Here is a 13,515-nt window from a genome sequence, read left to right on the forward strand (position 1 = left end):
AGAAAGGTAGTGTGTTAAAAGACCAATTTGAGGTTTTGTGGTGCAGCAATTCTGTAAATCAATCTTTTGATATTATCCCCTGGGTCCTGGGATGGAAGAAAGACACTTTGGGTGGTCTCCTTGACCTGTAATGTTCAGACAAGTCACTGAAACATTTAAGAGTGTAGAGAAATAGAACTGAAGGCAGATCTTCAAGATTTACTTGACAGTTGTGTCGCTAAATGGTAATCTCCCTTTTGCTGCCTTGACTCAAACAACCGTAAAAGTGTCTCATTTGTCATCATCATCAACTTTAGACTTTGTGGCTACTTTCCTAATACATTCATTTTTTAAAAAGAGTATAATTATCATATGTAAGACTTTATTTTAAGACTTTAAATACCAGGTCAAAAATGGGGGAGAGGGCAGATTAACACATCTTGAAAAAAGTCATACAATCACATGCAAGATTACCCAGTGCCCACTTCTATTCTTTCACAAATGTCAAATGAATTCTTTGTCTGATCCAGGAGGATATCAAGGTTTAAACAGAACGTACTGGGGAATGTTAATCAGTTTATACCGCAGTACTGTGCCTCAAGGTGGTCACTTGGTATAGATTAAAAGGTTGGGACAATCACACTCTTGTTTCAAGGCAAGCGGACAAAGAAGCTTTATGGTAGATGGACAAAAATCTCCGCTTATTTCAATGGGGCTGATATGCGGAAAGCTCAGCTTTGCATACCAGCACAAAAAGCTTTGTTGCTTGTAGATTGTTTGTTTATGTAAATTGAAAATAGTGCATTTATTATGCAACAGAAAGGCTAAGTGACAGGAGAGCTACCGATTGGCTGGCTTTTTCTCTCTCTCTTTTTTTTTTTTTTTTTTGTGAGGAGAGCTTGGACAAACCCAGGACAAATCTATTCTCTATTTTGGTTACAACAACTTGAAGGGAAGGGAAGGGAAGCTTGTTGATTCTTCAACAATTCTTTATTCCACACACAAACTCAAACCCACACAAAACATTTGGTTTGAATATTGCAATAATTACAGGATTTTTAATTGTCACTGGATACAAATCTGCAAGAAAGCAACTGGACGTTACTTTAATCATGACAGAAGATAGCCAAGCTCCGACCAGTATTAATTGGGACATGTCTTCTGAAAAACCTCAGCTCCAGGTCATTGATATTATTGATCAACTAGCTAATTCTTCTGAGATACGGCCACATGAAATTACAGAGATTAAACCTGGCTCTCCCTTTATAGAAGAAAATCAAGAAGGTGCCAAACATTTGGCAGAGAATTCAACACATCAAATTTTGGATGCTACAAAAGAGCTTCAAGGTAAAATGACATCGGCAAAATTGTTCTTTCCAGTAGCTTTAGAAAAAAAACGGATAATGATTTTGCATTTTGTTTTACTTTGCTTCTGAAACCATATTTCATATTTCAGAAGCAATTTTTAAAGAATGCTACATTTTTTAAGATTGAAAAATAGTAGGTGTTAAACCCAAGGTTAAAAAAAAATAATCTTCTGAGCGTTTAAAAAGAATGTAAAGAAACAAATACATTCCTTATTTTAAGTAAGGTCTAGATAAAATTAACTACATTTAATTCTTATTTATTTCAAATTGAAGAAATGTAATCATGTGCACTACATGTTCTTGTTGAAAGCAGTCTGACTTAAAAGAGTTGTATTGTGGCTGAATTCTGCCCCAGGCTGATAATTTTAATTGTCTTTACTTATAAATCCTCAGTCTTGGAAAAAAAAACAGTTTAATTGCAAATTCAGTTCACTTAGAGTCCCAGCTGAATTGTATGGTAAAGGTACTAATAACTGCAATTTATAATTACTAAGCCTCGTTTTTTAGGGAAATATCAGCTTTATACTTTATATGTTTTCAAGGAAAGCCAGAAGGAAAAAATGAAGAAAAAAATAGCCTCGTTTATCAGGAATCAAGAGTCTGTGAAGAAGAATCCAGAGATGGTGAGAAATATACTTAGTTTTTGGAAGTAAAGAAACATCATGAATATTATGAATTGCATCATGATCTAACTTGAGTTATAGAGAAGTGGCTTCAAGTTTATTCTAATAGGTTACTTAACATGTTTACCCTGCTTCAGATTTAAATTAATTATAGCTATGCTCCATCAAAGTATGAGGACTTCACTATAGCCTAATTTTACTACCTAGCAGCATCTCTCAAGCCAATATTATTTTAAGGGCTCTTTGTAATAGCCAAGCTGGGTTGAAAAGATGTCCACATTTGAATGTAACCAGGTTAAAAAAAGGTTCTTACAAGAATAGATTAGTAGTCTACATATTTTTTTCTCCTCGGTTGGAGGTCAGACCTGGCCTTAGTGGAAATAGCTGCCATAAATGTGTGAGAGAGTGGCAGAATCAAAACAGTCATGGGAGCGGTTAACCCTTGCCTGTTGTTGCAGTTTTAGTTAAGATGATCTGCAAAAGCCATGATTAACCTTGGAAGGGAATATTTCTCTGTTGGCTGGAAAATCTTAGCTAGCTTGTGACAGCGTTTTTGAGCTTATTCACTATAAGTCAGCAATGACAAGAAGCAATATATCTAGTCCCACATTTAAATCTGGCATTTTTTTGGGATTAGAGGCACATGTGCAATTTTTAAAGCACGTTACAGGTACTCTCACAAAATGGATGATATGGAAAAGGACTTGCTTATTCACAAAATGGCTGCCATGGTCATTCATAAAACAATTTCTCCAGGACCCCGGAATTCTCTTTTCTGCCCAGTTTACCTTTGGCTTCCTTTTGAGCAAGTGGGTATATAGCACTTTCACAAGAAGTGATGAGATTTTTTTAAAAACAATTTTCTAAGAATGACTGAAAGACACATGTTCCTTACCAGATATTGGTGGCATTACAAGATAATCATATAGAGGCAGATGTTTTGTTTTGCATATTGCTGCCATGTTTCTTGTTGCTATCTGGTAGGAAATAAACAAATAACAATGTGTATTAAGCTCATGGATGAGCAAAGAGGAAAATATAATCCTCACTATATTTGTGACATCCCTAGATCCAAGATCAGAACTGTTATCTCGACATATAGTTGATAATGTTTTAATCAAGAGATCAATTACTACCCATTATTCCTACCCCACCATCCAAGGATCAGAAAAAGTAACGCTTGCTTAAGGGTTAAGGATATCATATCTCTTGGAGGCATTGTTCCATGAAGCAGGCACCACAACTGAGAAGGCATAACTTCTAAGTCCCACAAGATGATATTTCCTAATAGAAGGCCAGTCCTGCAGAGTCTAGTGGGCAAAGCACAATAGCCAGAGACAGATGGTCCCATGTCATGTAGGGCTTTATAGGGGACAACCAGCATTTTTAATTGTGCCTAGAAGCCAGCGAGGAGCCAGTGCAGCTCACAGAGATAACTGCCAAAACTGCCCATGTTGAAATATTCTGAACCAGTTGCAGCTTCTGAATGTTTTTCAAGGCCAGTCCCACATAAAGCGCATTGCAATAATCCAGCTGGCAGATGACTAAGGCGTGATTTATCATGAGTTGGGCCTCTTGGTCTGACAACAGGAACAATTGCATCATTAGAAAAGCCTTCTAAACTAGAAACCATGAGCTCAGAAAGACCCCCAAATTGTTCACCAACTCTGGAGGAGTGTTATGGCATTCAGAGATAAAGATAAAAAAAATCACTGGATTGGATGTGATCAAAACTCACAGCTACCTGATCCTATTAGCATTAAGCTGGAGCTTGTTCTTCTCCATCTAGATCCCTACATTTTCCAGACAGTCAGATAGAACTTTGACAGTGTTCATTTGGTTGACCAAGAGCAGAAACATATGGGTATCATCAACACATTATAAGTTGCCCAATGTCAGTGGATGATCTCCGACCGTGGCTCCTTATAGGAATTAAAAAGTAGTGGAGAGGTAGTAGACCAGACCTGGGCGTTTAACAGCCCACCAGCCACATCCAGCTTACAGATTGTTTCAGTCCAGCCCACTGTTGTTGGCAGGATGGAGCATCATTTGCAAGGGGAAGATGGGATGATGTCATTGTTGGGGTATGGCATTAGCATCAGGGAGCAGGGCATCAGCAATGGTGGCCCTCCACAACAGTCCCAGTTTCTTATGTGGCCCCTTGAGAAAAGGAATTGCTCACCCCTGTAGTAGAACCTGGAGGAATTCCGCAAAGCAGAGGCCTTGAACTCGATACTTCCCATTGACCAAAATTGACTGGAATCAGCCACAGAGGAAGGAGGATAACCACTGTAGCACATGCCTTCTTATTGCAATCCCTTGAGCTGCTCCAGAAGAATACCATGAGCGATGGTATTAAAAACCACTGAAAAGTCAAAGATTGCCAGGATGGATTTACTACATCCATTTTGTGCCATCTAAACAGGATTACTGATCAACTCTCTGTAGATGCACGGAGAGAATGGAAAATCAACTGTCAGCCCATTGAGGTAGTCAGATTAGGAAACTAAAGTCATGCAGGTTAACACTATTTTTATTATAAGATTATAGAATCTTGCATACCTAAAGGGACTTCCACCCTCTTTTCCTTTATTTTCATGAGAATTAGGGAAAGTCTTTTCTGAGATGCTTTCTCAGATAACAGTTTTGGCCCAGACTCAAGTTTCTTTTATCTAACTATTGTTTTTGTAGTAACTCTTCTTCCTGTTCCTCAATATTATTCCTTCCATCCATCACAATGATTACATTTTCCCACCCTTATCGTCATGACATAATGCCTAAGAAAGACAATACCCGGGCTCAGTGGAGTTTATTTTTTTGTCTTCTTCCAACAGTGCTGTAGGCATCTCTTATGCTGTTTTGTCAAGAGAAATCCTTCCAAAAAACCAGGGAACTCTCTGGTATCCGTGCTCATCGTGGCTCTCCATTATTGTGATCCAATCCAAAACTGCCATAGCCTGCTCCTTATAAGCTGAGCCACTGCTTCATATAGAAGATAGGAGCGTGTACAAAAGGGAACATTTATTTTCGCTTTTAAAGTGACTGCTTGATACAGCTTTACGACTGTTAACTGTGGTTACTATAGCTGAGTTTCAACAATGCCGTTCCTAAGGTGACTTAAGGAATAAAAAGGATCTCCTGGTTTGAGAGATGGCAAAGCATTGCCTCTTTCAAAAAGATAGGCAGGTAATAGCTAAGAAGGTGTGCAAATGGATTTGCTAGCAGACTCAGACAAAGCCTAGTTTCATTGCTTGTTATATTTGAAGACATGTACAATAGAAGATCTTTCTAAAAAGAAAAGAAACCCCACATAATCCCATATAATAGTTGGTTTAGAACAGGGGTCGGCAACCTTAAACACTCAAAGAGCCACTTGAACCCATTTCCCACAGAAAAGAAAACACCGGGAGCCCCAAGACCTTTCCTATTTCCTGAGCGGCTACAAAACTAGAATATGTAGTTGAATTAAATGTTCTGTTTTCTTCTGAAACTTTTCTTTTCTTGGATTTACCCATGGCTGGCCCACCAGTGGTTGAAAAGCTCAATAAATTGAGTGCCGGCGGGTGCCACACACTGGCAGTTGTGACATATTTTGAGCGACAGGGAGCCACAGCAGAGGAATGAAAGAGCCACATGCGGCTCCAGAGCCGTGGTTGTTGCCCCTTGGTTTAGAATATAATTCTAAGACTTGAGTGGCCCCAGTCCCTATTAGGTACAGGTAGTCCTCAACTTACAACAGTTTGTTTAATGACCATTCAAAGTGATAACAGCACTGAAAAAGGTGACTTATGACCGTTTTTCACAGTTACGACCTTTGCAGCATCCCCATGATCAAAATTCAGACGCTTGTCAACCGGTTCATACTTATGACCGTTGCTGTGTCCCAGGGTCATATGATTCCCTTTTGAGACCTTATCACAAGCAAGTTATTTGGAAAGCCAGATTCACTTAACAACCAGGTTACTAACTTATCAAATGCAGTGATTCACTTAACAATGGAGGCAAGAAAGATGATAAAATGGGGCAAAACTCACTGAACAAATGTCTCCCTTAACAACAGAAATTTTGGGCTCAATTGTGGTCATAAGTTGAGGACTGCCTGTACTCCCTAACAAGTCTTCCTACAGTAGAGTTCTGTCCTTCACAGGACATTTTGAGAAGATGTTGACTCTTCACCTACACAGGAATTTGGCAAATGATGCTTAGCAAACTTTGGTGAGGCTCCCACATTGCCCTAGCCATGGCTTGTTCAATTTGCTAAATAAAGCACACCCACTGTCTTCCACAAGAGGCTAAGCCAAACCCAACACTTTCCGGGTTAACATTACGTATGAATCCAATGTCTGTCTTGAGATCTCTGAAGATTGGTACATTTTTTTCCCATTGATGCCATTTATCTCTATGCATTTTTATATAGGCATAAAGTAAGGAATAAGGGACATGGTGGCTCAGTGGCTAAGACGCTGAGCTTGTCGATCGGCAGTTCAGCGGTTCGAATCCCTAGCACCGCGTAACAGTGAGAGCTCCCGTTACTTGTCCCAGATTCTGCCAACCCAGCAGTTCGAAAGCATGTTAAAAATGCAAGTAGAAAAATAGGGACCATTTTGGTGGGAAGGTAACAGTGCACCTTTGGCGTTTAGTCATGCCGGCCACATGACCACGGAGACATCTTCTGACTGCGCTGGCTCTTCGGCTTTGTAACGGAGATGAACACTGCCCCCTAGAGTCGGGAACGAGTAGCACTTATGTGCAAGGGGAACCTTTACCTTTAAAGTAAGGGACCAGCCCCTTAGAGGAAGGCACAATCAAGGGAGTAAGAATCATAGAGGCTTTGACAATACATTTTAATGCAAGAATTATGAGCCGAGAGTATAAAATCTTGGAAATTGTGATAGGACTCTCCGGCTCTCATGGAATCCTGTGAGATCACAAAGATGGAATCTCTTTGAAAGTTCAACTCTGTTCTTCTTGGGTTTTCTGCAACCTGAGTTGCCATTTATTAAATATTCCACTGACCAACTTTGCCATCTATTATTGATTGTTTATGTCTAGAGGTAGTCCTGGTTTATTTTCAGGCTCTTTACAATTTCACCATCAAGGGAAGATGGAATTACCACATCAATCTCAAAGCTGAAACTAGAGGGTTAGCAGCATTAAGTATTTTCACTGTTCTGTTTGTCCCAAAATGATTGCAGATCTTTCTAAGCATAGAGGTGTTTTTTTTAATTATCAGGTGTATGGTAAATCCTGGGATATCTCCTACCGAATGAAAACGTTCAATGCTACTTCTTCCCCATGGATTTTAAAGCACAAGGCTAGTGCAAATCCCATTTTGCCAATCAGGTTGAATTAACTTTGTTCAGTGAAGGTTTTTGCTTGCACAGGGCTTCTAAGTGTCTGATTTCACAGCCTTCGCACTGCATTAGTGCCCACGATTCGCATTTCACATCACTAAGCTTGGCAAATCATTCCAATCATTTAGAGCCACTTTAACTGCGTGTCAGAAACCATACTTATCCAGTGACCCAGAGGGGCACAAAAAGACACAAGTTTCTGTCTGTCCTGCAGTGCTGATAGACATACACCAAACTTTTACAAAGTGATTTTGGGTGGAGGCCCCCAGAAACAGCTTCAATGTATTTATCTTCAGACTTATATTTTTGTGGGAATGATGCCTGGATGTTAGTGTTTTCTGGTTTGGTAATCAGGAAATAAAACACAAAACTTTTTTTTTTCTCGTTCCTGAGAAAATCTATTGATTCCCTTCTTCTCCACTTATCAACAAGCAAACAAAAAATAATGAGAAAGTGGAGATAAAAAGCTTAGATAATTATGCATGAATTACTATATTGTCAGGACAAGAAGATATAGTTATTTATGTAACATTTTATATTGACTGATCGATTATATGTACAAGCTACCCAACGTCCCCCAATTATTAGGCCCGCTTTTGAATACATACATACACTTATAACTACAGTATTAAAGATTTTTGATGTGGCTTGGTAAATTTGTCAGGATGGCTGAGAAAATGGGATCAATTTATGTTACTGATAAGGTACCTATTATAGTAGATGTCCTCAATTGCTTCTGAGAAATCATTGTCCTTATTATGGCCCACTTGGGTTTTTTGGGGTATGCTTGTTAATATTTCTTTGGTGTTAAAAGTTCCCTTCCTCAGAGTCTTTGAGAACTAACAGTTCTGAATAGATTGATGGCTATCTCTATATTACAGACACAGATGAACCCAAAAGCATAGTGCAGGACATTGGCTGCTATTTTAGAGATCCATGTTTACAATTATGGAGTTTGTGGTTCCTAACATGATGGAGACCTTCAGAAGTATTAGATTTCATCCCGACGGACATAAGTACTGATTATATTTGTTAGAAATAATGGAAGTTGCATCCAGCAGATCTGGAGGACATCAGGTTGAGGGCAGTTGCCCAAATCCATCATGTGTTACAATGCAACTATTTGAAAATAATAAGAGGAAGATTTAGAACACCGCTGCCTTGGTGATAGCAGAAGGCAGACGGAGGCAGATTAGCACAATGCATTAAAGCTTAGGTAGAAAAGAGGCTGCCACAATATGTCCAAAGGGCAAGGCAAGTAGTCTGAAAAAGAAGTATATCTCTAATTCAGAGATACCATCATTAAGGAAGGAAAGGAATCCCTGAATGGGCTGTTGGATATGAACTCGAATGCAGGTAGTCCTTATGACCAAAATTTATGCTGTTAAGTGAGTTTTGTCCCATTTTACAACCTGTCTTGCCACAGTTGTTAAGTGAATCGCTGCAATTGTTAAATTAGTAACCTGGTTGTTAGGTGAATCTGGCTTCCCCATTGACTTTGATGGTCAGAAGGTTTATTTTTATTTTATTTGGTTTGTCAATTGCTTACAAGATAATGGGTAGAAGTAAAAACATAGTTATGAATACATGGATACATATAAGAAAAATAAATGAAACGATAGGACAGGGACGGTAGGCACGTTGGTGCGCTTATGCATGCCCCCTAGGTTGTAAAAGGTGACCCCAGGACACTGCAACGGTCATAAGGATGAAGCAGTGGCCAACCATCTGAATTGACCATGGGGATGCTGCAAAGGTTGTAACTCTGAAAAATGGTCATAATAAGTCACTTTTTTCAGTGCCGTTGTAACTTTGAACAGTTCATTAGATGAACTGTTGTAAGTCAAGGACTGCCTGTGTAGAATCTATAGATAATGGCTAACCTAGAAGACAAGACTTTAGTGGAGATGCCAGGTGTAAAACTAATCAAGGATGCGATCGTCTCCAACAGACGCGGGAAACATAAGGCTAGTCCAGCAATTCAGTACAGTTCAATACAGTAGAGCCAATTCTGGTGTGGTAATTAAGGTGCTGGATTGAGAGTGAAGAAACCATGTTCTAGTTAAGCCTTAGGCACAGGGGTGGGCTGCCGGGGGTTCGCAGGGATTCGGGAGAGCCCCTAGCTAAGATTCTGTGCAGTTCGGGGAACCCCCCCAAAACCCACTCCTGGCTGCCCCCCCCAGGAGTGACCCGTTTTGGATGCAGGTAAGTGCAGCGTGCATGTGGAGGGTTGAGAAAGGTGAAAAACGGGCCTCCTGAAAGTTCGTTTCTGGCTTCCAGAGAGCCTCTGGAGCCCGGGGAGCTCTCTCCCAGAGGCTCGAGGAAAGCCTCCGGAGCCCGGGGAGGGCAAAAACTCCACCCCTCACTGTGGTGCAGGAGGCTGACTAGGCCACACCCACCAGGGCCATGCCCACCCAGCAACTGGGCAGAGAACCCTTTGCTAAAATTTTTGAAGCCTACCCCAGCTTAGGCATGAAAGTCAGATGGGCGATCTTGGGCCAACCATTCTTTCCCAGCCATAGGAAGAAGACAAGGATGAACCGCTTTTGGAAATGCTGCCTAGATAACCACATGGACTTGTCCAGGCAATTGCCAGAAGTCAAGTCTGACTAAAGGGTGGGGTGTTTATTTGGTGGTGGTTGTTTTTTAAGCTACACCAAAAGTTAATCAAATGAGTATGTGATGATCCTGAAGTCCCTTCCTAGGAGGGAACTGTAGTGAACGGATGGGTTGAGACAGACAAGCTTGCACGGTCTGCTTGTTAGCGTATTGCTATATTGTGAGTGTTGTTATTCGTTACAGGGCTCCACGAGAAAATTGCCACTTTAAGTACTAAAGAATTTCAGGGGGAAGAAAACGCCCCGTCTAAGCTCCAGGATGGAAATATCAGCAGCCCGACAGAAACAGAGGTGGAGCAAGGAAAGATACAGTTGAACGAGACCAGCGAGCAAATGAAAGAAGAAATACTGCTAAAAGACAATGAGAGCCTAACAGAAGAAAACTGGGAAGGTGAAGAAGAAGATGAATTTCAACAGGAAAATAGCATGGCTTCTCATAGAAAAGGGCAGGAAAACAATAACACCCAAGGCCTTCCTACCAGTCCCAGCTGTGCCTCTCAGACTGAGAAATACGATGACCAACCGGGGGCCCTGAAAAAGAATGATATCTCTCGGCACAGTTATTCTCGTTATAATACAATATCTTATCGGAAGATCCGGAAGGGAAACACTAAACAGAGAATCGATGAATTTGAGTCCATGATGCATTCATAAACTGAGGCAGAGAATCGAATAGGCTTGCTTGGATTCTTCCCTTCTGTCTATCTCCACTCCAGATGTTTCTCCATCTACAATATCAAGCTATTGTAAAGTCTTTGGTGGCTTCAATCCAATTAAATGTAGTAGTCCTGACTAATGGTATAACAAGAGGCTCCCTTGCCACTTGGGAGTTAGTCACACTGACCGCATGAAGGTTTCAATATATACATACGATTAGGATGCATGATTGCAATCCTATACACACCCTTAACTGGAAGAAGTCCTATTCAATGTAATGTAACTTACGATGGCAAGTACGTACCAACACATCTTGCAACAAGCTTGTGGTCTGACTTCAGGCCTACTGATTTCAGTGGACTTAGATGCAACTGGTTGTAGCTGGATTGGGGCCCAGTATGTATTGTTTGATTATAGACATAAACAGTGTAACCACTTCTATTTTAAAATGGCAGTTTTAGGGTTTAAATCGATAGTGCGATCAATTTACCCTAATTTGATTTTAAAGATACATTTCAAACAAAACGTTTCTGTCCATTTTTGGTACATCATTGATACTTTGTTCTGTTTAACTAGCTTGTTGGGGGGGTTTTTCGTCAGTTTTTCTATAGCGCATAAATTCACATCAGCATTTCATGTCATTCTTAATAAATTACATATACTGACTAATTCAGCCCAGTAGCATATTTCTAAGAGAGCGATCCAGTTCACACTTATTTGGCAGCCAAAGTATAGAGAACAGGCTGCTTTGAAAATATGACTCGTTAGGGTTCTCAGTCCTATACGCACGTACCATCAAGTACAACGGTTTTGGGGGCAAAGACAACAAGCAATGGATGGAAACTAATCAAGGAGAGAAACAACCATGAAATCATCTTTGGAGAATTTGGGATACCTTATCTGGATCCCCCCCGCTCCCAAATACAGATGACCGTCAAATGGCTTTCCTAAGATAACAAAGCAAGTAGATGTGCATAACAGTTATGTCTCTATTCCAACCATCTGAGATATGAAGGGAAATTATGAATGTTAGTTTTCATGTCTGTCTTCTGAAGGTATTCAACAGATTGACTGAATTAACAGATCATAAGCCACCATATAGTTAGTTTTTGATTTAGCAAAATGGATGTATTTCTCATTCAATGCCCCAGGATTAAAATACCATGATTTAATGTGATCTGTGAATTGATTTCTTAACATTTACACAGTCATGGGCGGAGGAAGGGGGAAGGTATGGTATAGTTATTTATTTTGTTGTTGTTTTATAAAGGTTTTAATAGGACATGTTACTTTTTATAAATTGGTGTGATGAAATTGTGGAAGCAATGCTTTGTTCTCCTTTTAGGGCTACCAGATCTAGGGTGCAAAAATCCAGATGACCTGACCACCAGATGGCAAAATATAATTATAAAGATAATCCTTGCTTTCCAACAATTGTTTGTTCAGTAACCATATCTGTCTGTTGGTGTCTGTCTCCATCCACCTACCCATCCATCCATCCATCCATATCCATCCATCCATGAAATGTATTTATTTGTTTGTTTTTTTGCCACCCATCCAGCAGTTCAGGCTTATTCCCCTGAACAAATGGTAACTATGATCAGTCTTCAGAGTTATGGCTGTTGCAGTGACCCTGTAGTCATGTGAGCAAAATGAGGACGTTTATTCCCATGCTGGGTTACAATAAAGGCAGGAACACACTTGTGAGAAGATCAGGAAATTGTTTATTAAAGTAGAGCCAAAATCAGCTGCATACAGAGCTGATTTTGCATACAGAGATGAGTTCGCCATTTCCTCCCTACCTCTCCTATACATTTCTAATTCAAAAGTTTAGGCCAATCATTATCAATGACAGTACAAGGCATAAACCAATCAATTAAGATTTTTTTTAGCAAGGATCCCTTATGTGCAGTTCCCCTCCCCTTGTTTATGGTTCGTTGCAAGACAGTGCCTTCAGTGAAGAACTCACAAGTCTTTAATTTTGTTTTCAGATAACTTTTGCAGCTTGCTTATTTACCTGTAACAGAGCTACTGCTCGTTATAAATTTGTAACTATTTACCAGTCCTTATGCTAGTTTAGGTATTATTGTAAACAAAATATTTCAACACTTTGATATTAGGTCTCTGAATGTAATCAAACTGCTGGCACTGGGCAGAGTCAGCCTGAAATACTGCATTCTAATCACTACACCACCATGGCTCTCATCTTATCTGCAGCCTTGCGTAGACCTTGTTGCAGCCATTCAATCTCAAAGTGATGAAGGTGTGAGTTGTCTTCACTAGGTCTTCACACTCCAGAAAGGGCTGCAGCTGCACAACTGGGCACAGCTGAGCAACAGCATTCCAGTTCATAGTTTTTCAACTGCCAAGGATCTGCTGCTTTGTGAGGTTCAACAAACTGCTCCTGGAATTCCTTTCAACATGTTTTCTTCTGCCTCCAGACTGGAGGTTTCCTTAGCCATTTGAAGCACGATCGAAGGATAATGGTCTATACCAGGTGTGTCAAACTCAGTTTCACTGAGGGACGCATCAGGGTTGTGTTTGATCTCATGGGGCTGGGTGGTGTGGCTAGATGGATGTGGCCAGCTCAACGTCACTCAACGGCCCGCTCCAGCCCTCTGTCAGCAAAAACAGAGCTCAGGGAGCACGTGAGGCTCTCCTGAGCACTGTTTTTGCCGGCATAGGCCTGGAGCAGATCATCGCAGCCAAAAATGGAGCTTAGGGAGGGTTGTGCATGGTCCTCCAGGGTGGCCCTGTGGCCGAGACCTAAACACCCCATGGACTGGATCCAGCCCCCAGGCCTTGAGTTTGACACTCCTGGTCTATGCCAAGCCATTTTCTACAGAAAAATAACCTCAGTCAAAGTCCAACTTAAGAAGGGTGCTGTTAGTAGAATGGGCTGCCAACACAAATCTGG

The 13,515-nt window shown here is 40.6% G+C and overlaps 1 protein-coding gene across 1 annotated transcript; it reads left to right on the forward strand.

Moving 5' to 3' along the window:
* Positions 1 to 896: 896 nt before the first annotated feature.
* ERMN (ermin) lies at positions 897 to 11,775 on the forward strand. The gene is made up of 3 exons (XM_026697266.2): positions 897 to 1,326; positions 1,889 to 1,969; positions 10,126 to 11,775. The coding sequence occupies exons 1-3, from the start codon at positions 1,092 to 1,094 to the stop codon at positions 10,593 to 10,595; spliced, it is 786 nt and encodes a 261-aa protein (XP_026553051.1). The 5' UTR covers positions 897 to 1,091; the 3' UTR covers positions 10,596 to 11,775.
* Positions 11,776 to 13,515: the final 1,740 nt, after the last annotated feature.

This window comes from Pseudonaja textilis, chromosome 1 (genome assembly GCF_049901715.1).
Source record: "Pseudonaja textilis isolate UNSWEBS1 chromosome 1, rPseTex1.2, whole genome shotgun sequence".
NCBI classification, from domain to species: domain Eukaryota; kingdom Metazoa; phylum Chordata; class Lepidosauria; order Squamata; family Elapidae; genus Pseudonaja; species Pseudonaja textilis.